The following is a 27,433-nucleotide window of genomic DNA, read 5'->3' on the forward strand; positions in this document are numbered from 1 at the left end:
CACATCGTAAGATATATTGTAGCGTGTAAAGTGGGCTTTAGGCCGGCGTTACACGATACGATCTATCGTGCGATCGCATGAGCGATCGTACCCGCCCCCATCGTTTGTGCGTCACGGGCAATTTGTTGCCCGTTTCGCACAAAGTCGGTAACCCCCGTCACATGTACTTACCTCCCAAACGACGTCGCTGTGGGCGGCGAACATCCTCTTCGTGAAGGGGGAGGGATGTGCGGCGTCACAGTGACATCACACAGCGGCCGCCCAATAGAAGCGGAGGGGCGGAGATGAGCGGGACGTAACATCCCGCCAACCTCCTTCCTTCCGCATTGCCGGCGGGACGCAGGTAAGCTGTGTTCGTCGTTCCCCGGGTGTCACACGGAGTGATGTGTGCTGCCGCAGGAACGACAAACAACCTGCATCCAGGAATGTGACCGATATTTTGAAAATGAACGATGTGTTAACGAGCAACGATAAGGTGAGTATTTTTGCTTGTTCACAGTCGCTCGTAGCTGTCACACGCTACGATATGTCCAACGAGGCCGGATGTGCGTCACAGAATCCGTGACCCCAACGACATATCGCCCGATATATCGTAGCGTGTACTGTAACGGGGCCTTTAGGGGTACTTTACACGCTGTGACATCGCTACCGATATATCGTCGGGGTCACGTCGTTAGTGAAACACATCCGGCGCCAGTAGCGACATCGCAGCGTGTAACACTAATGAGCGAAGATCAACGATCGCAAAATCGTTCCAAAACGGAGATCGTTGACACGTTGCTCCTTTCCTCAATATCGTTGCTGCTGCAGGTACGATGTTGTTCATCGTTCCTGCGGCAGCACACATCGTTATGTGTGATAATAAATAAATTCACTGCACTCATAGATTGTGATGCAAAAAGTTTTCCAAATTTATTGAGGCGACTGTGAAGTCATTCCGACGTTTCGACCCCGGCTGGGTCTTAGTCAAGAGTCGCTTCAAGATGGGTGCCTGGGATATGGAAATTTGAGTGGGTTAATAGCGTTTGGTAGAGAATACCTTGAGGATAAAGGTCCTGGGTTTAGCCAGCGCAGCAGCGCTGTGGCTGGTGATATGGTGTATCCTGATCCTTTTGATCTACACATCGCTGTGTGGCACTGCGGAAACGACAAACATCTCCTTACCGGCGTCCACCGGCAATGCGTAAGGAAGGAGGTGGGCGGGATGTTACGTCCCGCTCATCTCCGCCCCTCCGCTTCTGTTGGCCGGCCGCTTAGTGACGCCGCAGTGACGTCGCGGTGACGCCGAACGCACCTCCCCCTTGAAGGAGGGATTGTTCTCCGGTCACAGCGACGTCGCTGGCCAGGTATGTGCGTGTGACGCTGCCATAGCGATAATGTTTGCTACGGCAGTGAGCACCAAATGTCGCACGAGTGACGGGGCCGGGTGCTATCGCGCTCGACATCTCTAGCAATCGCTAGCGATGTCGCAGTGTGTAAAGTACCCCTTAGGCTCCCGGCCCGTTGTGATTGCAACTCCTGCACCTATGGTGGTTACACCCCAGCTTTTGACTCTTGTGGGAAAGACGGATCCGGAGATTGGAACTTCATCAAATAATCCCCTTGGTCTCTGAGAGATAAGGTTCTGATAAATAATTCTGGCAGCGATCGGCCGAGTGTGGAGAGATGGCTGTCGGCAAACGATCATTCGACAATGTGCACAGCCGGCAGCAATGGTTCTATCTGCGAGAGTGAATCCCATGCAGAGGACCTGAAGTGGCAGTGACGCACCACTGGGGGGCACTGTTGTACTTATCAGTATCTGGGTCACTTGTATCAGTCCGTCTCACCCTAACATATTCCAAAGAGGGGACTATATGACAATATGTGGCGGCTTAGGTTAATTATGTATCTTTATATAGAATTGCTAGGTGAGGGTGACACGGTTGGGAAGAATATCCTCAGTCGCGATCATAGTTGGGTTTTTTATGTTTCATTTTCTCAACTTTGTGCAGTTCTGGTTGCTGTCAGTGAATGGAAACATTCACTGTTTACATTTAGGGATGAAAGCCTTCCTCGACTATGCCCCGCTCAGTAATCAGGAAGGTTTGGTAAAAAGTGGTGCCAGCGTAGAGAAGAGCCTGAGATCCAGGAAAAAAGAGAATTGCCTATGCCTGCAACATTGTAACAACCCATCCGCTGTGAGAGCAGGACTGGGTCATAACTGGGTACAGCGGACTCGGATGTGACTTATTGAGTGAAGGCTGAAAAATTACCCCTGGGACAATCGAGAAGGACCCTGGATGTTGATAGCCTGGAGGGCGGGAGATGTGCACCCCCATCCTCTCCGGTGCCTGCCCCTCTCCCTTGTATACCAGTTTCTGCCTGGAAATCATCTGCAGTTGGCGGGAATGTAACGAGTTTATTCTTTGGCTTCGTGGATTTGCTATTTTGAGCGTTTCCCCCATAGGTGGGGTCAATTATCTTCTATTATCTGTCTCCTTCACCTCCCATTTCCTTTAGTTTTATCTCCACTTCTGCTGCCTGGAGACCTCTCCGCCGCTCCTGACCCCGACAGCAGCCGCTCTGAAATGGAAAACAGTGATCTATCCGAATAGTGGTAAAGAATAAAGGCGCATTCACACCAGCCAATCTCGGTCTATTAATGTGCACAGGTCAACTACGCAACAAGTCGATTAGTGCTCATCTATGGGCCTATGTGCAAAGGTGGAAAGAGTACTGATAGGAACAGAACATTCTAGAATTTGATCGGTCTGTCCCCTACAGCATCATATTATCAGCAGCACATGTCCTTTGTGCACCGGGCGATGCATCATATTGTCGGCAGCACATGTCCTGTGTGCACCGGGCGATGCAACATGTTATCGGCAGCACATGTCCTGTGTGCACCGGGCGATGCAACATATAATCTGCAGCACATGTCCTGTGTGCACCGGGCGATGCAACATATAATCTGCAGCACATGTCCTGTGTACACCAGGCGATGCATCATATTGTCGGCAGCACATGTCCTGTGTACACCAGGCGATGCATCATATTGTCGGCAGCACATGTCCTGTGTGCACCGGGCGATGCATCATATTGTCGGCAGCACATGTCCTGTGTGCACCGGGCGATGCATCATATTGTCGGCAGCACATGTCCTGTGTGCACCAGGCGATGCAACATGTAATCTGCAGAACATGTCCTGTGTGCACTGGGTGATGCATCATGTTATTGGCAGTACATATCCTGTGTACACCAGGCAATGCATCATGTTATTGGCAGCACATGTCCTGTGTACACCGGGTGATGCATTATGAGTGACCCGGGCAATGAGGAGGGCCCGGGTCACTCATAGAGAGCTGCCCTCTCTCTTCCTGCTCTGCACTGATCTAGAATGACTAGAATGGAGACTGAGAAGGTGAAAGACCTTCCAGGTCATCCGACTAAACATGTGCCTGATCACATGACTGGTGAACTGGCAGGTCCTGTTGTTCAGCTGCTGCAGCCTCTGTGCAGGTCCCATTAGCTTCTCTCCTGCTCTGCACCGATCAGGAACTACAAGATGAGGTAATGTATAGTGTGTGTAAGTAAATGTGCCTGTTGTAGAGCTGTGTGTGTATATGTGCATGTAGTCTGTTTGTCTCTTTCTGTCTGTTTCTGTCTGCTTCTTTCCCTGTCTCTCTTTGTCTCTCTGTCTGCCTCTCTCTGTCTGTCTCTGTCTGTCTCTCTCTCTCTCTGTCTATAGACAAAAAGACTGCCTGCACTCACCAAACTGAAATGTGAACAGATGCATAACTGAACATGACATAAAATACAAAAAAGATAGTTTGCACTCTGCAATGCTAAAGTATATAGTAGGTCTATATTCACACATTCATAGTTTTCATACTTTAGCATTTCAGAGTGCAAACTGTCTTTTTTGTCTCTCTCTGTCTGTCTGTCTCTGTTTGTCTCTGTCTGTCTTTCTGTCTGACGTTTTCCCTGTCTCTGTTTCTTTCCCTGTCTCTGACTCTTTTTCCCTGTCTGCCTCTTTCTGTCTCTCCACAAAAATCATATTACCTCACTCATAAGCTTCTTATACTAAGAATTTCCTTCGTTGTCTATAGCAACCAATCACAGCTCCTATTAATGACCTATGGCTCCCAACTCCATTGACTTTAATCTAAGCAGGTTTTTTGGCGAATAACTGAAAAGCGCAGGGTTAAATTTTCCCCTCAAAACATAGTCTATGACTTTCCCTGAGTCAAAGAAGTGTCTGTGCAAAATTTCGTGATTGTAAATGCGACGATGCGGATTCCTTTAGTGGACACACACACACACACATATATACACACATACACCGAGCTTTATATATTAGATATACGCATATAGCTGACGATTCTGTCTGGGGCTCTTCATTTTGATGACCCAAAAAATGGTGCATGCAGCTTTTTTCGGGCTGTCAAAATGACGACTAGCGGTTAATGTTTGATTGGTGAGGACTGTCTGCAGAATTGGAGACTTTCCAGTGATGGTGGGACTGTGGAAGGTTGGAGGTCAGTATGCAGAGGAGGATCTTGGCTCACCCGGTAAATGCATCCCATGAGTCCTTTCTCTGGGGGACGGTGCAGGGAGGGCAGCTCCGTGTTCAAAGAGGCAAAGTCCGGCAATAGAAAAAAGTTGTTTCCAGCGTCACGTCCAAGAAATTAGATTAAATAACAATTTATTCCATAACTTACTTGTGCGAATCAAGAAGGATATGTCTAAGACTAGGAACCTCTTTTAGGTGTGAAACGCGTCAGACATTGTTTTATACTTCGTGGACGTCCATCCAACCCAGTGTTGGTTTTAACCTTATGGAATAAAATTGTTTTTTAACCTTTTCTTGGATGTGATGCTGGAAACAACTTTTTTCTATTGCCAAAGGTTCGAGGGGTAGAGGCGGGACTGTGGTGGAGGCGGAGTCTGAAGGGGGCCTGAAAATGTTGGTAGTATAGGGCCCTGAAATTCCTGGTAGCAGCCCTGCATGTGATCTGTATATACATGTGTGTGTGCTATGTATGTGTGTATACATGAGCATGTGCTCAGTGTATACATGATATGTGTGTGTGCTATGTGTATACAAGTGTGTGTGCTATGTGTATACATGTCTGTATATGCTCAGTGCATACATGTGTGTATGTGCTCAGTGTATACATATATGTGTTTGTGTCACATACTTTGTGTATGTAGCCTCCACATTTATAAATCCTGGCAGCGTAGACATGAGTTCATAGGTGTAAACAGGTCGGCAAACGCCCAATGGACAAGTCAAATTCTGCTCATTCATCGGGGGGTTGGATTGTATATGGCGGAACAAAAATCCTTGTTCTCAGTATCACATCGCCTGCTGCAAATTACAGAAGATCTGCAGATAACATGATACTGTAGGGGACAGATGGATCTACTAGTGATTTCTCTGTGCCCACCAGTCTCCATCATCTTGTATACAGTAAATCATAGTATCATAGTTTTAAGGTTGAAGGGAGACTCTAAGGGGTACTTTGCACAATACGACATCGCAGCTGCGATGTCGGTGGGGTCAAATTGAAAGTGACGCACATCCGGCGTCGCAGTCGATATCGTAGTGTGTAAAGCCGTTTGATACGATTAATGAGCGCAAAATCGTTGTAATCGTATCATCGGTGTAGGGTCGGTCATTTCCATAATTTGGAAATGACCGATGTTACGATGTTGTTCCTCGTTCCGGCGGCAGCACACATCGCTGTGTGTGAAGCCGCAGGAGCGAGGAACATCTACCACCTGCGTCCTGCGGCTCACGCCAGCTATGCGGAAGGAAGGAGGTGGGCGGGATGTTTACATCCCGCTCATCTCCGCCCCTCCGCTTCTATTGGACGGCTGCCGTGTGACGTCGCTATGACGCCGCACGACCCGCCCCCTTAGGAAGGAGGCGGATCGCCAGCCAGAGCGACGTCGCAGGGCAGGTGAGTGCATGTGAAGCTGCCGTAGCGATAATGTTCGCTACGGCAGCAATCACAAGATATCGCATCTGCGATGGGGGGCGGGCACTATCGCGCTCGGCATCGCTACCATCGGCTTGCGATGTCGTAGTGTGCAAAGTGCCCCTAAGTCGATCTAGTTCAACCCGTAGCCTAACATGTTGATCCAGAGGAAGGCAAAAAAAACCCAAAAAAAAATCAATGTGGCAAACAAGCTCCGATGGGGAAAAGAGGCCGTAAACAAGCGCTGAACGGCTTGAATATTATCGATTGCGCTTATTTACTAGTCTGAACGCAGCGCATGTAAATGTAACCAAAATGGTTGGGTGTGATGGTGCAATATGTTACCATTTAGGGCCCTACTTTAATCTTTTGCTCAGGTCCCCATTTTGTATAAAAGTGGCCTTTAATTCGTGAACCTTCACTTTTTTTCAAAAGGAGGAGGAAAGTTTTACTGAAATTTGGACTTGTTACTCCTCAGTGCTCAGTGTATACATACTGTATATGTGTGTATGTGCTCAGTGTATACATATGTGTGTATGTGCTCAGTGTATATATTATATGTGTGTATGTGCTCAGTGTCTACATATACTGTATGTGTGTATGTGCTCAGTGTCTACATATATGTGTGTATGTGCTCAGTGTATACATGTGTGTATGTGCTCAGTGTATACATGTGTGTATGTGCTCAGTGTATACATATATGTGTGTATGTGCTTAGTGTATACATGTGTGTATGTGCCCAGTGTATACATGTGTGTATGTGCTCAGTGTATACATGTGTGTATGTGCTCAGAGTATACATGTGTGTATGTGCTTAGTGTATACATATATGTGTGTATGTGCTCAGTATCTACATATATGTGTGTATGTGCTCAGTGTCTACGTATATGTGTGTATGTGCTCAGTGTCTACATATATGTGTGTATGTGCTCAGTGTATACATGTGTGTATGTGCTCAGTGTATACATATATGTGTGTATGTGCTCAGTGTATACATATATGTGTGTATGTGCTCAGTGTATACATATGTGTGTATGTGCTCAGTATATACATATACAGTATGTGTGTTTGTGCTCAGTGTAAACATGTGTGTATGTGCTCAGTGTATACATATATGTGTGTATGTGCTCAGTGTATACATATATGTGTTTCCCTGAAGCATATACATATATGTATTGTTATACCTTTCTACCTGATATCCCAATCCCCTATATTTAATAAAAATAAATTTTACATGCATTTTGGTATTGGGTGGTATTAATTACGGCCATACATATTTGTGGCACACAAAGTCCTATTCTTCCTCCTCTTATATCATATATGTGTGTATGTGATCAGTGTATACATATATGTGTGTATGTGCTCAGTGTATACTTATACAGTATGTGCTCAGTGTATACATATATGTGTATATGTGCTCAGTGTATACATATATGTTTGCATGTGCTCAGTGTATACTTATACAGTATGTGCTCAGCGTATACATATATGTGTATATGTGCTCAGTGTATACATATATGTGTGTATGTGCTCAGTGTATACTTATACAGTATGTGCTCAGTGTATACATATATGTGTGTATGTGCTCAGTGTATACATGTACAGTATGTGCTCAGTGTATACATATATGTGTGTATGTGCTCAGTGTATACTTATACAGTATGTGCTCAGTGTATACATATATGTGTATATGTGCTCAGTGTATACATATATGTGTATGTGCTCAGTGTATACTTATACAGTATGTGCTCAGTGTATACATATATGTGTATATGTGCTCAGTGTATACATATATGTGTGTATGTGCTCAGTGTATACTTATACAGTATGTGCTCAGTGTATACATATATGTGTGTATGTGCTCAGTGTATACATGTACAGTATGTGCTCAGTGTATACATATATGTGTGTATGTGCTCAGTAGTGAGGGACTAACTGCTGAGGGTTTGTTATAATGAATCTAGTCCAGGTGTGTGATGATATCCATGCAGGGAAGGCTGCAGGCTGCTTTGTAGCTGTTTCATGCACTGATACATTGTGGCAAATGGTTAGGAAAGATGAAAGACAAATGAGGATTATTAGCAATTGAGAAGAACTAATCTAGAGTGATCCCACACATGTCTTCTGTTGACCAGTCCTGACCCTCATCCTCATCGTCTCCTCTGTATTACCACTCTGTGGCATGGTGCAGGAAGCGGAGGGAGCGCCACTCACTGTGCAACGAACCTAAAAACAAAGTGGTGACATCCTCAATCACACCAGGTCCACGTAGCCTGAGAATCCCCAGCTGCTCTCTGCTCACAGAGTCTCAGGATGTGGAGACAAACTTCATTACTGTCCTCATACAATAACAGGAAAACATCTCGAGACAATGGCGATGCTACAAGGAGACGCCAAGCACTTAACCCCTGAGGTGCAGAGCCACGAATAAACCTCCTCCATGTTACCAGGACATTTCTACTCTGTCCTGTGTCCTGGATATCGGCTTCTAGGCTAATCCTGACGGCCCATTCTTGCCTAATCAGTGCTTGGAGTTTATCACAATTTCTGTGGTTTTGATTGTTGAGGATTGAGCTCAGGTTCTCCATGGGGTTGAGATCTGGGGAGTTTTTTGTTATCACTTTTGCCTTGTGACATGTTCTCCATCGTGCTGGAAAAAGCGTCATCACCACATTACTCCTCATAGTTGGTAGAAGTTGGAGGATATTTAGTTCCCATTCTTTATTCTTAGCAGTGTTATTAGGCAAAATTGTGAGCAAGAACCTTTCATGGATGAGAAGCCCCTACACATGAATGGTCTCAGGAGGCTTTACTGTTGGCAGACTCATGACTCATGGTAGTGCTCAACTTTTCTTCCCTGGAGAATCATTCTTCCATGTCTTAAAACAGTCTGATTTCTCAGGAAGAGCAGGGTTATACTGCAGAGGATGGGGGTAAAGTTATTTTTCCTGATAAAGCCCCCTCCAGACCATGATGCCAACAGTAAAGCCTCCTGAGACCATTTATGTGTAGGGGCTTTTCTTCCATGGAAGGGGCTAACTCACAACTCTTTCCTAAGAACACTGCCATGAATAAAGAAGTAAATATAAACCTCCTCAGAGAGCAACTTATCCCAACGATCAAGGAGCAATCTTATGATGATGCTTTTTCCAGCACAATGGAGATCATTGCACAAGGCAAAAGTGATACCTAAATGGCTCAGTGAGCAAAACATTGACATTTAGTGTCAAGGGGTAAGGTAAAGAGAAAAGGTGGCTCATAAGAGGAAAGAAAGGCGTATTTCTCTGATACAACATATTCAGTGGCCTAACTAGAGTTCAATGGGACCCCATGCAAAATTTGGACATGGTTCACCCCCTTATCCCCATATAGTGGTCAGATGTATGTATATATTTAGCTTTCTAAATCCCATAAAGACATATGAGTTGTGCCCCCCCATTATACAGTAATATTTTCCATCCTGTTCTAATGTACCCCATCCTGGGATCCTTCCCGGTAAATATCTCCCCCAACCTGGCATATATGCCCCCCATCCTGGTATATACAGTCCCCCTCCTGGTATATACTGTCTGCCTCCCTGGCCCCTACTGGTATATACTGTTCCCCTCCTGGTATATATGTTCCTCTCCTGGGCCTCTCCTTTTATATACTGTCCCCCTCCAGGTATATACTGTTCCCTTCATGGTACATACTGTCCCCCTCCTGCTATATATGTTCCTCTCTTGGGCCCCTCCTGGTATATAAATTCCTCTTCTGGGCCCCTCCTGGTATATAATGTCCCCTTCCCGGCATATATATGTTCCTCTCCTGGGCCTCTCCAGGTATTTACTGTCCCCCTCCTGGTATAGACTATACTCACACTGCCCGGCTCGCACGTCGCGTGGCGTCCTCCTCTATAGCCGGCAGTTTTTATCAGCGTCCGTGCTATGACAACGCACAATGTCATTGTCATGCGCCGCTTCAGTCATGATGATGCCGATGTTAGCTGTCAGCCGGCCACTTTTTGGCCGGCAGCGTGTATCACAGTGCAGAGACCCGACGAGTCTTTGCACAGCGATGCAGTTCAGCTGGGTGTGCGGCCTCAGACGCACATCCAGCTGAAGCAGGGGCTGGAACCAGTGGGCTCCCCACATCCCTGGGCCCGGTTGCGGTTGCGATTCCTGTGACCGCTATCGTTCCACCCCTGAATATTACTCACTTACGAAATTCATTTATACAAAGTTGGTTGAAATGCCCGTGACCATGTAAAGTCCAATATCATCCCATTGTTGATTGAGGATAAATCTATATTCGGTCACTGGGATCTCTGATAGGTTTTGTCTTATGTATTAGAGGGATCATTTTGGTGGGAAAAACAAAATTAAGAATTAGTGGGTGGTGTGAGGCTTGTATGATGGATGTTAGCCAATTACTTTGTACAGAAATATAGTTATGGGGGTGCACAGGTTTCCAGTGGGGCCCCTTATGCCGTGGGAAATGACACTTGATGGCTTTGGTCTTTGTACAGATTTTGCTCAGGTTAAATTTGTGGAAAAACTACTGCAATTCTAACTCCGTAACATACATTAGATATTGAAGGAGTTTTTGGACACTTTGGGGTCTCCGTTCACCTCTCAGGACCGCATTACAATGCAAATGTCATTTTCCTTTTTTAGTTATTAGTTTTTCAGACTTTAGGACAAGCATGGACGGCCGGAGCTGTGTACCGGGCACAGAGGGGGTTGGTTCTGTGCCAGCTGCTTATGAATTGCAGGAAAGAAAACAACTTCTAAGACAAGAGTCTTCACCGAGTCCAGAGACCCCCTCCCCCCCATCCTTTAGCACCCCCGGATTTAAGACAGTCGCGGCCAGGAGACATTACCCAGACTTCCTCCCTATTGTTCTAATATCTGGACTCTGCACCTTGAAGAGACCCGTGTGAGCTCCCGAAAAATCCCAGAGGTTCAAGTAAGAAAACAAGACTGAAATATTGTAATAAAAATAGAAACAAAATATTACAATGTTACACTCCAGAATATACGACAACCACAGAGATAATGGAGGCCATGAGAGTAGTCACCTGATTTCTACAGAAACCATCAGAGCTAAAAAATAGTTGTAAAGTTTTTAGAGAATTTGACAAGTCAATGGCTGCTAGTCAATAGTGTCTGAAACAGTGCCCCCCGTGTCTGTGGCCAGTATGGGGTACTGCAGCTCATTCCCGTTCTAGGGCATAAATCTTGTATAAATTTATTGGAAATGTTTTTTTTATTTAGCGTAAAATACTTTTTACATCTTCATTACATTAAAATTGCTGAAACTGTAGTCACTTATTGCCTGAAACTTTGAGGTGTGCGCAGAGTTGGCAGGGTTACAGTGGCCAAAGACAAACACGGAGGAAGGATACGTGTAAGAAAAGAAGAAGTAGTTGGCTACTTTCACACTTCAGTCTTTTTCCATCAGTTGCAATCCGTTGCCTTGAGAAAATACGGTATCCTGCAATATAATTTGCAGGATTCAGTTTTTTCCCATAGACTTGTATTGACGACGGAGTGCGACTGATGGGCTTGCGTTGCATCCGGATCAGTCGTGGAATGACTGACCATCGGGCGGAAGCAACGCACAATGCAACTTCTTTGTGTGCGTCGAAAAAATGGACAGCGACGGATCTGTCTGCGTACATTGTTATGTTGTTCCTACTCCACACTGATGAGGGGCAAATACCCCGAAACAGCTGTCTGTGGATGGATACCATGTTTGGCATAGGTGGTCTCCTTGACTGGAGACTGCCCTTCCCGTGGTTGTTCCTTCCCGGTGAAAGAGCTGGCTAGTTTCTTGCCAGCGTTGGGAAACATGTGATGGTGTCTCCGCAGGCTTTCTTGTTTTGAATATTTCCCAGGGGGCATTGCTCTAGAATCACTGCGTTGAGAAACACGTGATGGTGTCTCCGCGGTGCTGGATATTGATCTCCCTAAGGTCAACCATCCTTGCTTATGCGTACGTTGTTAGTTATAATGGAAGCCTATGGGCGCAGGAATCCGTCCTATCTCTCTCGCTCTCTCTCTCGTTTCTAATGCATTGCTGTTTTCTACTCTGCTTCTGGTTTCTACTGCACTGCTGGTTTCTAATGCACTGCTGGTTTCTAATGCGCTGCTGGTTTCTAATATACATACTGCTGGTTTCTAATATACAACTGGTTTCTACTATGCTGCTGGTTTCTAATATACTGCGGTTTTCTAATATACTGCTGGTTTCTAATTTACTGCTGGTTTCTACTATGTTGCTGGTTTCTAGTATGCTGCTGGTTTCTACTAGTGTGCTGGTTTCTACTATGCTGCTGGTTTCTACTACACTGCTGGTTTCTACTACACTGCTGGTTTCTACTGCGCTGCTGGTTTCTACTCTGCTGCTGGTTTCTACTGCGCTGCTGGTTTCCAATGCGCTGCTGGTTTCCAATGTGCTACTGGTTTCTAATATACATACTGCTGGTTTTAAATACACTGCCAGTTTCTACTATGCTGCTGGTTTCTATTATACTGCGGGTTTCTAATATACTACTGGTTTCTAATATGCTGCTGGTTTCTATTACACTGCTGGTTTCTACTACGCTGCTGGTTTCTACTACGCTGCTGGTTTCTACTACACTGCTGGTTTCCAATGCGTTGCTGGTTTCTAATATACATACTGCTGGTTTCTACTACGCTGCTGGTTTCTACTACGCTGCTGGTTTCTAATATGCTGCTGGTTTCTAATATGCTGCTGGTTTCTACTACGCTGCTGGTTTCTACTACGCTGCTGGTTTCTTATATGCTGCTGGTTTCTACTACGCTGCTGGTTTCTACTACACTGTTGGTTTCTACTACGCTGCTGGTTTCTACTACGCTGCTGGTTTCTAATATGCTGCTGGTTTCTACAACGCTGCTGGTTTCTACTACGCTGCTGGTTTCTAATATACTGCGGGTTTCTAATATGCTGCTGGTTTCTACTACGCTGTTGGTTTCTACTACACTGCTGGTTTCTACTACGCTGCTGGTTTCTACTACGCTGTTGGTTTCTACTACACTGCTGGTTTCTACTACGCTGCTGGTTCCAGTTATAAATACAGAAATATCCCCAGCAGAACTCATCCAGAGGTGGTAAACACATCCCTGGAAATCAGAACTTTCTTCATCTTACAATAAAAAAATATTCCTACACAACCACAAGACTGGAACCAGTCTAAGGGCGGCTTTGCACGTTGCGACATTGCACGTGCGATGTCGATGGGTTCAAATCGAAAGTGACGCACATCCGGCGTCGCAGTCGATATCGCAACGTGCAAATCCTTTTTGATACGATGAACGAGCGCAAAAGCGTCGTTATCGTATCATCGCTGCAGCCTCCGACATTTCCATAATGCCGGTGCAGCGACAGGTGCGATGTTGTTCCTCGCTCCTGCGGCAGCACACATCGCTGTGTGTAAAGCCGCAGGAGCGAGGAACTTCACCTTACCTGCCGCCGGCTGCAATGAGAAGGACGGAGGTGGGCGGGATGTTTACATCCTGCTCATCTCCGCCCCTCCACTTCAATTGGCCGCCTGCCGTGTGACGTCGCTGTGACGCCGCACGACCCGCCCCCTTAGGAAGGAGGCGGGTCGCCGGCCAGAGGGACGTCGCACGGCAGATATGTGCGTGTGAAACTGCCGTAGACTATCGCTGCAGCATCGGTAACACATTGTTACCGATGTCGCAGCGTGCAAAGCCCGCCTAAGGGCGGCTTTGCACACTACGACATCGCAGGTGCGATGTCGGTGGGGTCAAATCGAAAGTGACGGACATCCGGCGTCACTTGCGATGTCGTAGTGTGTAAATCCTAGATGATACGATTAACAAGCGCAAAAGCGTCGTTATCGTATCATCGTTGCAAGCTCCGACTTTGGCGGGCTTTGCACGTTGCGACATCGCAAGCTGATGCTGCGATGTCGCATGCGATAGTCCCCGCCCCTGTCGCAGGTACGATATCGTGTGATCGCTGCAGCAAAATTATGGAAAAGTCGGAGCTTGCAACGATGATACGTATCATCTAGGATTTACACACTACGACATCGCAAGTGACGCCGGATGTGCGTCACTTTCGATTTGACCCCACCGACATCGCACCTGCGATGTCGTAGTGTGCAAAGCCGCCCTTTTCCATAATTTTGCTGCAGCGATGGTACGATGCTGTTCCTCGTTCCTGCGGCAGCACACATCGCTGTGTGTTACGCCGCAGGAGCGAGGAACTTCACCTTACCCGCCGCCGGCGGCTCTACGGAAGGAAGGACGTGGGCGGGATGCTTACATCTGCTCATCTCCGCCCCTCCGCCGCTATTGGCCGCCTGCCGTGTGACGTCGCTATGACGCCGCACGACCCGTCCCCTTAGGAAGGAGGCGGGTCGCCGGCCAGAGCGACGGTCGCAGGGCAGGTGAGTGCATGTGAAGCTGGCGTAGCGATAATTTTCGCTATGCCAGCTATCACACGATATCGTACCTGCGACAGGGGCGGGGACTATCGCGTGCGACATCGCAGCATCGGCTTGCGATGTCGCAACGTGCAAAGCCCGCCTTAATCTCTGGATCCACCACCAATTCTCAGTACTTACAATATTACATCCAGGCCCCTTTTTATTTACATATTTATTTTTTATTTTTTATAACTTTATTTATTCCAAAGTTTTTATATTTTCACAAACATGGATGTGAAGTTAGCAAAATAAATCAAATACAAGGTCAATCAGAATTTTTACTCAAGTAAGACGTATAGGGGAATACACAAGACACACAAGTTTTATTGAATTCACCATAGTATCACTGCTCTTACAGTAAAGAACCTCTTTTGTGTTGAAAGCTTCTTTCCTCTAGATGTCATGGATGGCCCTTTAGTTTGGTTGCCTTGAATCTGTTCCTGTGTGGTCCGTCTTAGGGATATAATGTATTTATGTCCATTTGGATGCACCCTGTAATCTTATGCCTTGGCCGCAGCCACCTAACACTTTTTCGTCTGGTGAATACTTCTGTCGACTTGCAAACGTTCTTTCCTTACACCTGTTTTACAAAGTGTTTCTGATTTTAATGATCTATAATATTTCTTTTCCATTTGCATAGCCTCACATTTACCTCATCCACCTCCAGATCTTGTACTTTATCCTCTTTGTGTTAGTAACATGATACATTTCTATCTCCAGATCTTGTACTTTATAGTAACATGATACATTTTTATATATTCTGCAACAATGTATATTTTACTCTGCAATCCCACCTAAATGTAAGGAAAAGGATGAGCCCCAGTATTTTCCAATACTGACCCCTGTGACCCCACAAGTACAGATTCAGCATCAGGAGCCAGTTGAGTCTTTGGGAAATCCAGAATATACAGAACTCCTTGGAGAGTTCAGAGAGAAAACAAACCCTACAGTATAGAGAAGGGTCCATTGTGTCCACTGGTGATTTGTGTGTGAATGTGGAGGGCACAATCTCCTCCATGATCTCGGCGCTCAGACTTCACCTCGCTCCATTCTTCTCCATTTCCTTGGTTCTCCAACACATTCTCCGCTCCTTCTAGGAGACAAGAAACGTCCAAAGAAAACGATAAAACTATTGGACAGTTCTTATGCTGTTTTGGACCACAATAACGAGGCACAACCTGTGCTGATGAGGCCAAATACGATGGCACAGAGCACCCTGTACTGTATATAGCACTGTCACCGGGCTGGTACATCACTGGCACGGCCGGTATTTACACTTGGTGGCCAGTAAAAGCAAAATATTTACAAGCAATAGCAAGTGCATAATAAAAACAACTGAATATCACTCCTTTGTCCGGTCATCCAGCCCTATGAATGTCCATAGTGTCAGGACTTAAGGGGGCTTTACACGCTATGATATCGTTAATGTTTGATCGTCGGGGTCACATTGTTAGTGACGCACATCCGGCGTCATTAACAATATCGCAGCGTGTGACACTGACCAGCGACCTTAAGCGACCTCAAAAATGGTGAAAATCGTTCATCATGGAGAGGTCGTCCCAAACTCAAAAATCGGTAAGGGTTGTTTAGCGTTGTGATTCATCACTCATGCGGCAGCACACATCGCTATGTGTGACACCGCATGAGCGAGGAACGTCTCCTTACCTGCCGCCGGCCCCAATGCGGAAGGAAGAGGTGGGCGGGATGTTTACATCACACTCAGCTCCGCCCCTACTCTTTGATTGGCCGGCCGCTGTGTGACGTCGCGGTGACGTAGCTGTGACGCCGAACGTCTCTCCCCCTTGAAGGAGGGATTGTTCGGCAGTCACAGCGACGACGCCGACCAGGTAAGCATGTGTGACGCTGCCGTAGCGATATTGTTCGCTACGGCAGCGATCACAAACAATCGCATGCGCGACGGGGCGGGTACTTACACGCTCGCTATCGCTACAAATTGCTAGCGATATCGCTACCGTGTAAAGCCCCCTTAAGTCTGCTTCATACACTACTGACATGCAGCCACCGCCAGATGTATCATTTGATATTCCACACCATCCCCCTGATAGATCATGTGATAGGTCATGTGATTAATGCACAGGTGCACATCTGCAGACAGGAAAAGAGAAAGTGGCGCAGTGCACGTGCATGATGTTAGAGGCAGCAGACAGACAATTGCTAGTATTTTGCAATAATGCAGAGGTGATGTCAGGAGACGATGTATATACTTGGGTGTCAACAGTGTTAAGATGGTGGTGAAAACCAAATCTGCTGATGGTTTGTCCAGTAGGGGCTTAGGACTGGACCCTGAGGAACCCTGACAGTAAGGCGGAGAGAAGAGGAGTCAGCAAAGGATACAGTGAAGAAGCGGTCAGAGAGGTAGGAGGAGAACCAGGAGAGAGCGGTGTCCTCGAGCCCAATAGAGCGGAGCATAGTGAGGAGGAGCTGATGATCCACAGCATCAAATGCAGCAGAGATCCAGGAGGATCCGCAGGGAGCAGCAAACATTAGATTTAGCTGTAAGTAGATCATTGGAGACTTTAGTGAGAGCAGTTTCAGTAGAATGTAAGCAGCGGAAACCGGATTGTAGAGGGTCGAGGAGAGAGTTATCTGACAGACAGCGGATTAGACAGGAGTGGACCAGACGTTCCAGGAGTTTAGACATAGGTCCGTAGTTAGCAGAACGGTTCTGGTCCAGGGATGTTTTTTAAGTAATGGGTGTATGCTGGCATGTTTGAAGGAGGATGGAAAGACACCAGATGAGATACACTGCTCACAAAAAGTTCAGGATTTTTGGCTTTTGAGTGAAATTTCAGGATGATCCTATGATGCCCTCTGACCTTTTCATGTGACCTTCTCTAGACTTCTGGATGCTCATGTCCAACTGTTCAATGTTTCAGGACTTTTTGCACAACTTGCTGTTCTCTAACCGGGAGCTTAATGGCAAAATTCACAACAGGTGTTTGATCTATGAATTGCCCAATAAATTTCGGTGTTAAATTAGAATTGGTATTAACCGTCCTCCTAAGCATGTTGTTTGCATTTTGACATCATGAGTCCAAGTCGACACCTATCATTTGATCAGCAGCACCGCGCCATTGTGAGGCTTCAATCAGGATGTTCTCAGATGGAAGAGGCCACTGAGCTTAGAGTGTCACAGAGCATCACCAGCAGGTTGTACAGAGACACAGAGAGGCTAGAAGAGTGACAGAAAGGCAGAGAAGTGGACGTCCTCTGGCTACATCACACACTGATGACCGCTTTATTGTAAACAATACACTTCAGAACCAGTTGATGAATGCCTCACAACTCCAGGCACATTTAAGGGAGGTGAGAGCCCCCCAAGTGTCATGTCAGACCATTCAAAACCATCAGTGTGTTCTGCGTGCTAGACGACCTACAAGGTACCTGACCATACCATCAGGCACAGGCGTCATCCACGCTGGACAAAGGACCAGTGGCCTCAGTGCTGATCACTAGTTAAAGTCGATTCATGCTGACCAGAAATGATGGCCGCCAACGATGTTGGAGACATCAAGGACAGCGCTGTGCATCAGCCACAGCTGTGACCAGACAAGCTTTTGGTAGTGGTGGAGTTACAGCGTGGGCCGGTGTGTCTAGTCAGTACAGAACGGTCCTATACTTTGTAAATGGTACAGTGACAGCCCCTACTACTGGAATAACACTATTACTTCAGTCATTGTGCCTCTGCATGAACAACACCAGCCTAATGTCATCTTTATGGAGGCCAATGCTCCAGCTCATCAAGGTCACATCATTAGGGAACGGCTGCTGGAGACTGGGGGACCTCAAATGGAGCAGCAATACTTTCTCCAGACCTGAATCTCATAGAAAACCTATGGAATCAGCTGAGTCGCCGTGTAGAGGCCATAACTATGTACCCCAGAACCTCAATCACCTGAGGGCCACCCTTCAGGAAGAGTGGGATGACATGCATCCGCAGATAATAACTCCACTGGTGACCAGCAGGAGGCGTTGTTGTCAGCTGTAATTAATGTACAAGACCACATGACAAGTTATTGCGTCACTGACATTTTTGGGGGTGTACCGGCCACTGGTGTTGGCTTTTGTTTCAATAAATTGTTTGAGATGAGGAAATCACCATTGCTGCTTCTACTTATATGCCCTAGTTTCATGATAAAATATCACTGTAGCGTGAACATCTTACATACATTTCACCCGAAAGCCAAATATCCTTAATTTTTAGTGAGTAGTGTATGTTTAATTAATATCTGATGATCCATTTCTCTGGTGAGGGGGAGGGGGGAGCTGCGGCTTGTGTGCTGATCGATATAGGTGGGTGTACTGGGCTGCGGTGTATGATAGAACAATATAGTTTGTTCTGGGGTGTGGGGATGTGGGGGGTGCAGCCTTTGTCATCTTCTCTTCCCAGACTCACTACAATGTGATTTCCTATACTCCGAGGCCTTTGCAGAGTGTTCAGCTCCAGCGTTTCCTGTGCCTCGCTCCTCTGTTACGCCTTTTCCTCTTTCCATGGCCAAATCCCAGAAATTTGTGGAAGTCGGAAGTGAGTGAACGTGAGAAAGTCACAGACAGTAAAGCAGAGAGCTCAGTAGTTGACGATCGCTTCTTAAAAATTTGGGTATTGGTCCTAAGAGCTGACCATCTATGGCGGTGCTGGCAATCATGTGAGAAGGGTGACCCGGGGCTGGATACATTGTAACGACCGATTGATTATTGACGTCATTTCACCGGAATTTTACTGTTACAAGTTTCTTGGTTTGGATGGCATATCTGGGTTGATATTTTCGGAATATTTTTGTGGATCATTTTGCTTGTTTTCTGTCTGGGGACAAGACACGATGTGGATGTGGCGGTGATTCCTGGACACGTGGACGGCATCGGGACTCTCACCTCTGGATCGGATTGAGGACAATGCGGAGCCTGCTCCATTCCCTCATTCTTGTGGTCGTAGCTTTACTTTCCAAGGAAATAGGTAACAATAAACAGTTCATTACATGTAGAATAATCCGGGGGGCACTTATTAAATTCTGACCTCATTGGTAAAATACAATTGTATTTCAATTTATCATCAAATCAAGACTCCTGCTTGCTTTTAGTGACTCTAAGTAGACTCTAGTGTAGTTCTTCGCTCACAGCTGACTGTTTGTTACAATGTAGATAATCTCATATGAGCTCCAGCCAAAGTCAGATTTGTCTCAATTTATAAATTGTAACAATCTATATAATTGGAAATAGCTTCCAATAGCATCTTTATGTATAAACTATACACAACTACACGTAGAAATAAACTCTTCCACTCACTGGCAACAAGCAGAGATCTTGAATTAGTAAATATTGAAATAATAAAGTCACATTTCTCATAAATCTTGTTTAGATGTTTCACAACATTTCTTCTTCCCTTGAGAGAATATAAACGTTCATTGTTCCTATTCTCAGGGATTGTTCACACGCAGCATTTTTGCTTGTTTTATTTGTATGTGGATAAAATAGTGTTTTACAATAAGAGCAAAATGAATGAAACTTAAGATCTCATTCACACGGTGCAATTTTTTTCCCCATTAGGCTATGTGCGCACGTTGCGTCGGAGTACCTGCAGTTTATTCTGCACGTTTTCCTTCCCTTGGTTTTTGACCAAATGGCTTTTGACCATTTTTTAGCGCTAAAAACGCATGCATATTTACCGCGTTTTTAGTGCGTTTTCAGCGCTTTTTACCTGCGTTTTCACCTGCGTTTCTGCAGATGCATTTTGTAGATCAAGACACTAAGAAATAAAGTTAAAATAGTCAAAAAGAATGAAAAAAGAGAAAAAAAGTATAAAATTAACTTTTAATAAAACTATATGGGAAATTATCAATTTTAATGAAAAAATAGTGGTCATGCACATTTTATCAGAAAAATAGGTGAAGTTTATTATTTTTTAACATTTAAATTTTCGGTTATTGTGTGTGTGTAAAGGAACATTAGAACCCATTAATTTGTGGCCAGAAATGCATGCGTTTTTGGAGCCAAAAACGCAGTGGAAAGCAGGTAAAAAGCATGAAAAATGCAGGAATTGTGATTTTGGTTGCGTTTTGCCATTTCTCATTGACTCCAATGTTAAGGAAACGCTGCAGAAATGGCAAAAACAACTGACATGCTGCTTCTTTTTCAGCATGGTTTTTGACCACAAATATGCAAATTAAACGCTGCAGAAAAAAAAGCAAAGTGCAGACAGGATTTCTGCTTTTCCCATAGACTTTGCTGGAAAACAAAAACGCATGCGTTTTAGCGCAAAAACGCTGCTGCTAAAAACGCTGCAGAAACGCGGTAAAAAACGCAACGTGCGCACATAGCCTCAGTTTTGTTTTGAGCTGTGGTGCATTTTTTAATAAAGCCGCAACAAGTCTATTCTTTCAGCTGCAAATTTTACTTATTGAGCTCAACACAAAAAATATGAAAAAAGAATGAAGAAAAAAAAACCAGTAAAAGAAGCAAAATGCACTGTGTGATCTTTGCCTTAAACCTCCATCAAAAACGCTTAGTGTGAACATGACCAAAGGGCTGGATTTCAGCCTGACCCAGTCCTGCTTACACAGATCATGGATTCGTTACAGTGTACCAGTCAATGCAATCATCTGACAAATCCTAAATAAGACTGGTCTGAGCAAATTTGCAATATTAGGGTTTCAGTTGCTCATCTTTCCCAAGACCTCTGCTTGCTGCAATTAGTATTTAGTCTCATTTAGATCCAGAATGTGAAATTTCGTCCTATTCCGGGAGCGATCAGTGTACATCGCAGCTGGAATTTAGGATGAGAGGTTTATTAATTAATTAATTATGTTTGTATTTAGATCACAGAGGATTTCTCACTCTGATAAAAGTTCTTCTATTTCTACCGACACCCTGTAACAATTTCCAGCTGTAGGAGATTATGGTTCTCTGTCCAATCATGTGATATGAAATAACGTTTCCATTCACTGACAGCAAAGACCAAGTAATTACTATTTATTATTAAAGCGCCATTCAGTCCAATCTGCTTGTTATGAGTGGATACAAAAGAGGCAGGCTGAAAACCTATATTGACCTCTTGTAATCTGCTCACAGCTGAAAATTTGCTACAATGTATCAGTGTAGGGAATCCTCAGTGAGCTACATAGGAGCACAAATCTATGTCTAGACTACACGGCTACGTGCGCATGCTGCGTTTTTTTGCCGCTGAGTTTTTGTGTGTTTTTGCCGCAAAAAACGCACAAAAACACACCCGCAGCAAAAACACATCGGTAAAAACGCATGCGTTTTTGCCACATTTCTGTTTGTTTTTGGCTGCATTTTGCAGCTTTTTTGATCTCTGCGTTTTGATGCGTTTTTCCAATGCATTGCATGTGGGGAAAACGCTGTAAAACGCAGAAAAGAATTGACATAACCATTATTTTTCAGCTCAGAAACACAGCTAAAAAAAAAAAGATGTGTGCGGACAACAAAAATGAAAACTCATAGACTTTGCTGGGAAAGCAAAGTCTTGTAGTTTTGAGCCCAAAAACGCACCAGAAAAACGTGCAAAACGCCGTGAAAAACGCACTGTGCGCACATAGCCTTACACTATAACAACCAAAGCTATGAGCACAGGACAGGTTTTCATCTTCTAGATGGATTTTTTCCCAACCTGATTGCAAGCGGAGATCTTGAAAATAGGGAAGATTGCAAAAACAAAGAGCAGAAAGTGGCAGAACTTGTTACAATGTATTGATTGTGTTATATTTATATGAGAAGAGGCACAACTTTTAGGAAAGGGATGAAGAGGATGGGAGTTTAAAGTTCTAGAAAAAAACTTTTATAATCAGAATTATTATTAATTGATCCCATTTTTTGATAAGGAAGTAAAATTGGAGTCCAGATAAACAACGACTGCAGTGATCCGCATAGGGAATCAAAGCACATACCTAATGGAGTATGAAAAAAAACACCCTTTTTTTAGGATTAAGAAAACATTCTGAAAACAGCACCCCCCTTGTTTACAGGTCATGTGTGGTATTACAGCTCAGCTGCATAGAAGAAAATAGTGCAGAGCTGTAATACCACATGCCGTGATACTGGGATGGCGCTGTTTTTGCAAATGGTAGCCATGTGATTGTAACCTTGTACAGCCCCTTTAATTGTGCATTATTAGAACCAGGCAGGTGTCATATTAACACACGTTCTGAATTAGATTATCAGTTAGGATGGCGCTGAAGATAATTTTCATGTATAAGTTCTTACAGATTTTGGCACTTACACAGATATTTTGGGTTGATAGGAGCATTTTTTCACGACTGCAAACTATTATTCTCTGTTATCAGCCATGATGGGAATTCGTGTAGGGTGATTCTGATCTGAAGATGTGAATTATCTGCTGGTTGCAGTGAACAGAGATAGGGGGCTCCTGTACCTCTGGTAGTTAAAAAATACAGTATGTTAAATAGTGGGGTCTCTAAAGGAGGAGCAGATGTATCTGTCACACCTGGACCTACAGGTAAGAAGAAGGAAAAAGGGAAGACATCACATCATAGACGGACTTCAAGAGGCGCCTCTAGTGTGAAAACGTGCCGTCATGGCCGCAAGTGTTGGAACCCTTGAAATTGTACCAGAAAATGAAGTATTTCTCCCAGAAAATTAATACAATTAACACATTTTGTTATACATCCAGCACCATGGAATTAATGGTGCTCTATAAACAAATAATAATAAATAATAAATATATACATGTGATTATTACCTTTTGTGTATATTGGAACAACACAAAAAAAATTAGAAAAAAAGGCAAATTGGATAAAATTTTGCACAAAACCCCAAAAATGTTCCGGTCAAAATCGTTGTCCCCCTCAACTTAATATTTTGCTGCAAGCCCTTTACTTTTTGGAATAAATATCTGCAATCAGTCGCCTCCTTTAACCGTCCACAAGCTTCTTACTCCTCTCACCTGGAATTCTCGACTCTTCTTAAAAAACGCCTCCAGGTCTTTCATATTTGAAGGCATCTTCTCTTCTCTTCTCCCAACATCAATAATAAGATCTCTCCACAGGTGTCAAAGGGATTTAGATCCAGACTCATTGCTGCCACTTCAGGACTCTCCAGTGCTTTGTTTCCATCCATTTCTGGGGCTTTTTGAAGTGTTTGGGGTCATTGTCCTGCTGGAAGACCCATGACCTGGGACTATACCCAGCTTTCTGAAATTGGGCACTACATTGTGACCCACAATCCTTTGGTAATCTTCAAATTTCATGATGCTTTGTACACAGTCAAGACACTCAGTCCCAGAGGCAGCAAAACAGCCCCAAACATCTCTGACCTCCACCATATTTGACTGTAGGTAAATAGCTCTATCTTGGTCTCATCTGTCATCATAACGCTTTCCCTGAAGGATTTTTGTTACGTAGATTTTGGCAAAGTGCAGTCTAGTTTTTTTTCTGTCTCGGTGTCAGCAGTGGGGTCCTCTTTGTCCCCTCTATAGCGTTTCATTTAATTCAGATTTGGACTGATAGTTGATGCTGACACTGATGCCTCCTGAGCTGCAGGACAGCTTGAATTTCTTTGGAACTTGATTGGGGTTTATCCACCATCCAGACTATCCTCTGTTTCAACATTTCATCAATTTTTCTCTGCCATCCATGTCCAGAACAATTAATTACAGTGGCATGGGTTGTAAACGTCTTCATTATGTTGCGAACCATGGACAAAGGAACATCAAGATCTCTGGACATGAACTTGTAACCTTGAGATTGTTGATATTTTTCAACAATTTTGATTATCTCTTTCTCAGCTTTTCTCCTCTTTCTGTTCTCCATGCTTAGTGTGGCGCGCACACACACACACACACACACACACACACACACTAACTGTAAAGATTGAGTCAACTTCTCCCCTTTTATCTGGCTTCAGATGTGATTTTCATATTGCCCACACCTGTTACTTGTCACAGGTAACTTTGAAAAAGCCTCACATGCTTGAAACAAAGTTATTTACACACAATTTTGGAAAGGTACCATTGTAAATAATTTTATACCCCAAAATGACAAAAGTATTCTAGAACTGACACCTTTATTAAGAAAAGGTATCATCACTCCTAGAATAGTTTTGTCATTTCGGGGCATAAAAGTATTTACATTGATTTGTATTGTTCATAGGAAAGGTGTCAACAATTTTGTCCGGACCATTTTGGGGGGTTCTGTATGACATTTTGTCCAATTTGCCTTTTTCCTCAGTTTTTTGTGTTGTTCCAATATACACAAAGGAAGTAAACATGTGTAATTGCAATGACTTTCTGGGAGAAATACTTAATTTTCTAGAACATTTTCAAGGATGGAAACACTTTTGACCATGACTGTACAGAACATCTGATCATAAAATCATAGCTCTCACCTAACATCCTACATAATTATATAATCTTCATATATAGAAATATTTGATATAAAAAGTTAAGCCATTGTGTACATACATTGCATATCCTGTATTATACTATATACAAAGTGAATCTACCAGCAGAATAGTGAATACAGCTCTGTGGGAATAATAAATATAAATAATAAATATCAGGATCAGTACAGAATAAGTAATGTAATGTATGTACACAGTGACTGCACCAGCAGAATAGTGAGTGCAGCTCTGGAGTATAATACAGGAGGTAACTCAGGATCAGTACAGGATAAGGAATGTAATGTATGTACACAGTGACTGCACCAGCAGAATAGTGAGTGCAGCTCTGGAGTATAATACAGGATAAGTAATGTAATGTATGTACACAGTGACTGCTCCAGCAGAATAGTGAGTGCAGCTCTGGAGTATAATACAGGATAAGTAATGTAATGTATGTACACAGTGACTGCTCCAGCAGAATAGTGAGTGCAGCTCTGGAGTATAATACAGGATAAGTAATGTAATGTATGTACACAGTGACTGCTCCAGCAGAATAGTGAGTGCAGCTCTGGAGTATGATACAGGATGTAACTCAGGATCAGTGCAGGATAAGTAATGTAATGTATGTACACAGCGACTGCACCAGCAGAATAGTGAGTGCAGTCACGGAGCATATTACATGATGTAACTCACAATTAGTACAGAATAAGTAATGTTATTTATCTGTATTCGGACACTTTTTATATTTTGATTCAGAGCTGACTTCGGCTTTGTGTGATTTTGTCTTGCGCAGGAGCTGTATTAGATGTCACACTGGTGTCATTTACCTCATTTACCTCTGAGCACCGAAAAAGAGATTTATCATTATCATGTGTCACTGGGGAGCGGGATATGAAGAGTTCGGATCTGCGCATTGAGCGAGATAACAAGATCGTGCTCATCCCTGCTGGGGAACCATTCAAGATCAAATCGCTGGATAAGGAGCTGCAGGCGAGCGGATTCTCCAGCCATGCTCTAGTGGGCGTCTTCTACTGCACTGCGCGGGGGCCGGCCGAGCAGACCAAGATACTCTACCCCTATAACAGTCCACACGGTAAGTGAAGAAATCCATGAACGAGCAGCTCCAGCCAGGAACGATGGGAAGGGGCAGGATTCATTTATTTGGTACATGTCAAATACATTGTGTACAGCTAATCATCTTATTTATGAGGACCATCACTCCCATCATGCTTCAGGATAGAGCACAGATTTCATGATGTATTAAAGGTGCTCATTGGCGCCCCCTGCTGGGTAATTGTTACGTCCCCACCGAAGTCCGCTCCAGAGACTTCTACTCCGATCACCAGGCGATGCCGTGTTCCCGCTGTGGACTGTGCTGGTGATAGGGGAGGAGTCGATGCCAGCTCCGCTGATGGGCGCAGGCTCCGCTCATCCACTAATCTGGATTTCCTTGGGACCTGCAGTACCACTGGCTGACTATAGGTGGCGTGTGTCTTCCAGCTGAAGTTACCACCATTCAACTACAGCCAATGGGAAGACATCACACCCTTTTTAATTCCCCTCCTGTCTGCTGACCACTGCCAGAGATGGTTCTGTATTACTGGTTCCTGTCCTGCCCTGTTTTGTTTAGTGATTCTGGTGTTCTGACCTCTGCTTGTTTCCTGACTACCCTCCTGCCTGCTATTTATGTACCTCGCTGCTGATCCGGATTTGACCTCTGCTACGTTTTCTGATTACGTTCTTGCCTGCCTCATTCTGTCCCTGTTCTGCAATTCCTGATTTGACTCTGACTGATTACTACTCTCATCGGACTGCAGCCTTCCACAGAGTGTGATTACCGGGGCGCTGTGTAATTCCGATTCCCTGTATAGGGGTTAAAGGGTTTCAGGGTTCTGGGGGTCCTGCTTGGTGAGAGTCTATGGATTCAGGCAGGCGTTACAGTAATGCAATGAACATGAACTGCCAACAGAATGAGTGGGGGAAGGGCACTGAAAACCAACTTCATTACATTCAAAGACCTGGCTGTGTTTTTCCAGGAAGAGCCCCACGCCTGTCCATCAATTGGGTCTTGAGTTGCAGATTGAAAAATTCTGACATCCCCATAGGAGGATGAGGGTTGAAGTCCTTCGATACTTATTTTTGACAATTTTCATGTTACATGATGTTTTCTCCTGTGAGATGGGGTCTTACAGTGGGGTCGGAAATGGCTGTCTACTTCCAAGGGTAAAATGGCAGAATTATGAAAGTAGCTCTGGCTGTGAATGTGACTCAAACTGACACTAAACAGTAAAACAGAAGTACAAGTGCATCTCAATAAACTAAAATATTATCAAAAGTTATTTTATTTCAGTAATTCAATACAAAAAGGGAAACACATATATTATATAGAGTCATTACACACAGAGGGATCTATTCCTATATATTATATAGAGTCATTACACACAGAGGGATCTATTGCTATATATTATAGAGTCATTACACACAGAGGGATCTATTCCTATATATTATATAGAGTCATTACACACAGAGGGATCTATTGCTATATATTATATAGAGTCATTACACACAGAGGAATCTATTCCTATATATTATATAGAGTCATTACACACAGAGGAATCTATTCCTATATATTATA

At 44.3% G+C, this 27,433-nt stretch overlaps 2 protein-coding genes across 6 annotated transcripts in view; one reads left to right on the forward strand and one right to left on the reverse strand.

Annotated features, from left to right (window-relative positions):
- Positions 1–27,433, reverse strand: part of C8H1orf210 (chromosome 8 C1orf210 homolog) — a 358,767-nt gene that overhangs the window by 38,252 nt on the left and 293,082 nt on the right. The gene's annotated exons all lie outside the window — the stretch shown is intronic.
- Positions 18,990–27,433, forward strand: part of TIE1 (tyrosine kinase with immunoglobulin like and EGF like domains 1) — a 46,791-nt gene continuing 38,347 nt past the window's right edge. Inside the window, exons 1-2 of the mRNA XM_075320438.1 lie at positions 18,990–19,402; positions 25,592–25,891. Coding sequence (XP_075176553.1) covers positions 19,342–19,402; positions 25,592–25,891 — 361 coding nt within the window. The 5' untranslated portion in view covers positions 18,990–19,341. The remainder of the gene's footprint in view (positions 19,403–25,591; positions 25,892–27,433) is intronic.

The sequence above is a fragment of the Anomaloglossus baeobatrachus genome, chromosome 8 (assembly GCF_048569485.1).
Source record: "Anomaloglossus baeobatrachus isolate aAnoBae1 chromosome 8, aAnoBae1.hap1, whole genome shotgun sequence".
Taxonomy (NCBI): domain Eukaryota; kingdom Metazoa; phylum Chordata; class Amphibia; order Anura; family Aromobatidae; genus Anomaloglossus; species Anomaloglossus baeobatrachus.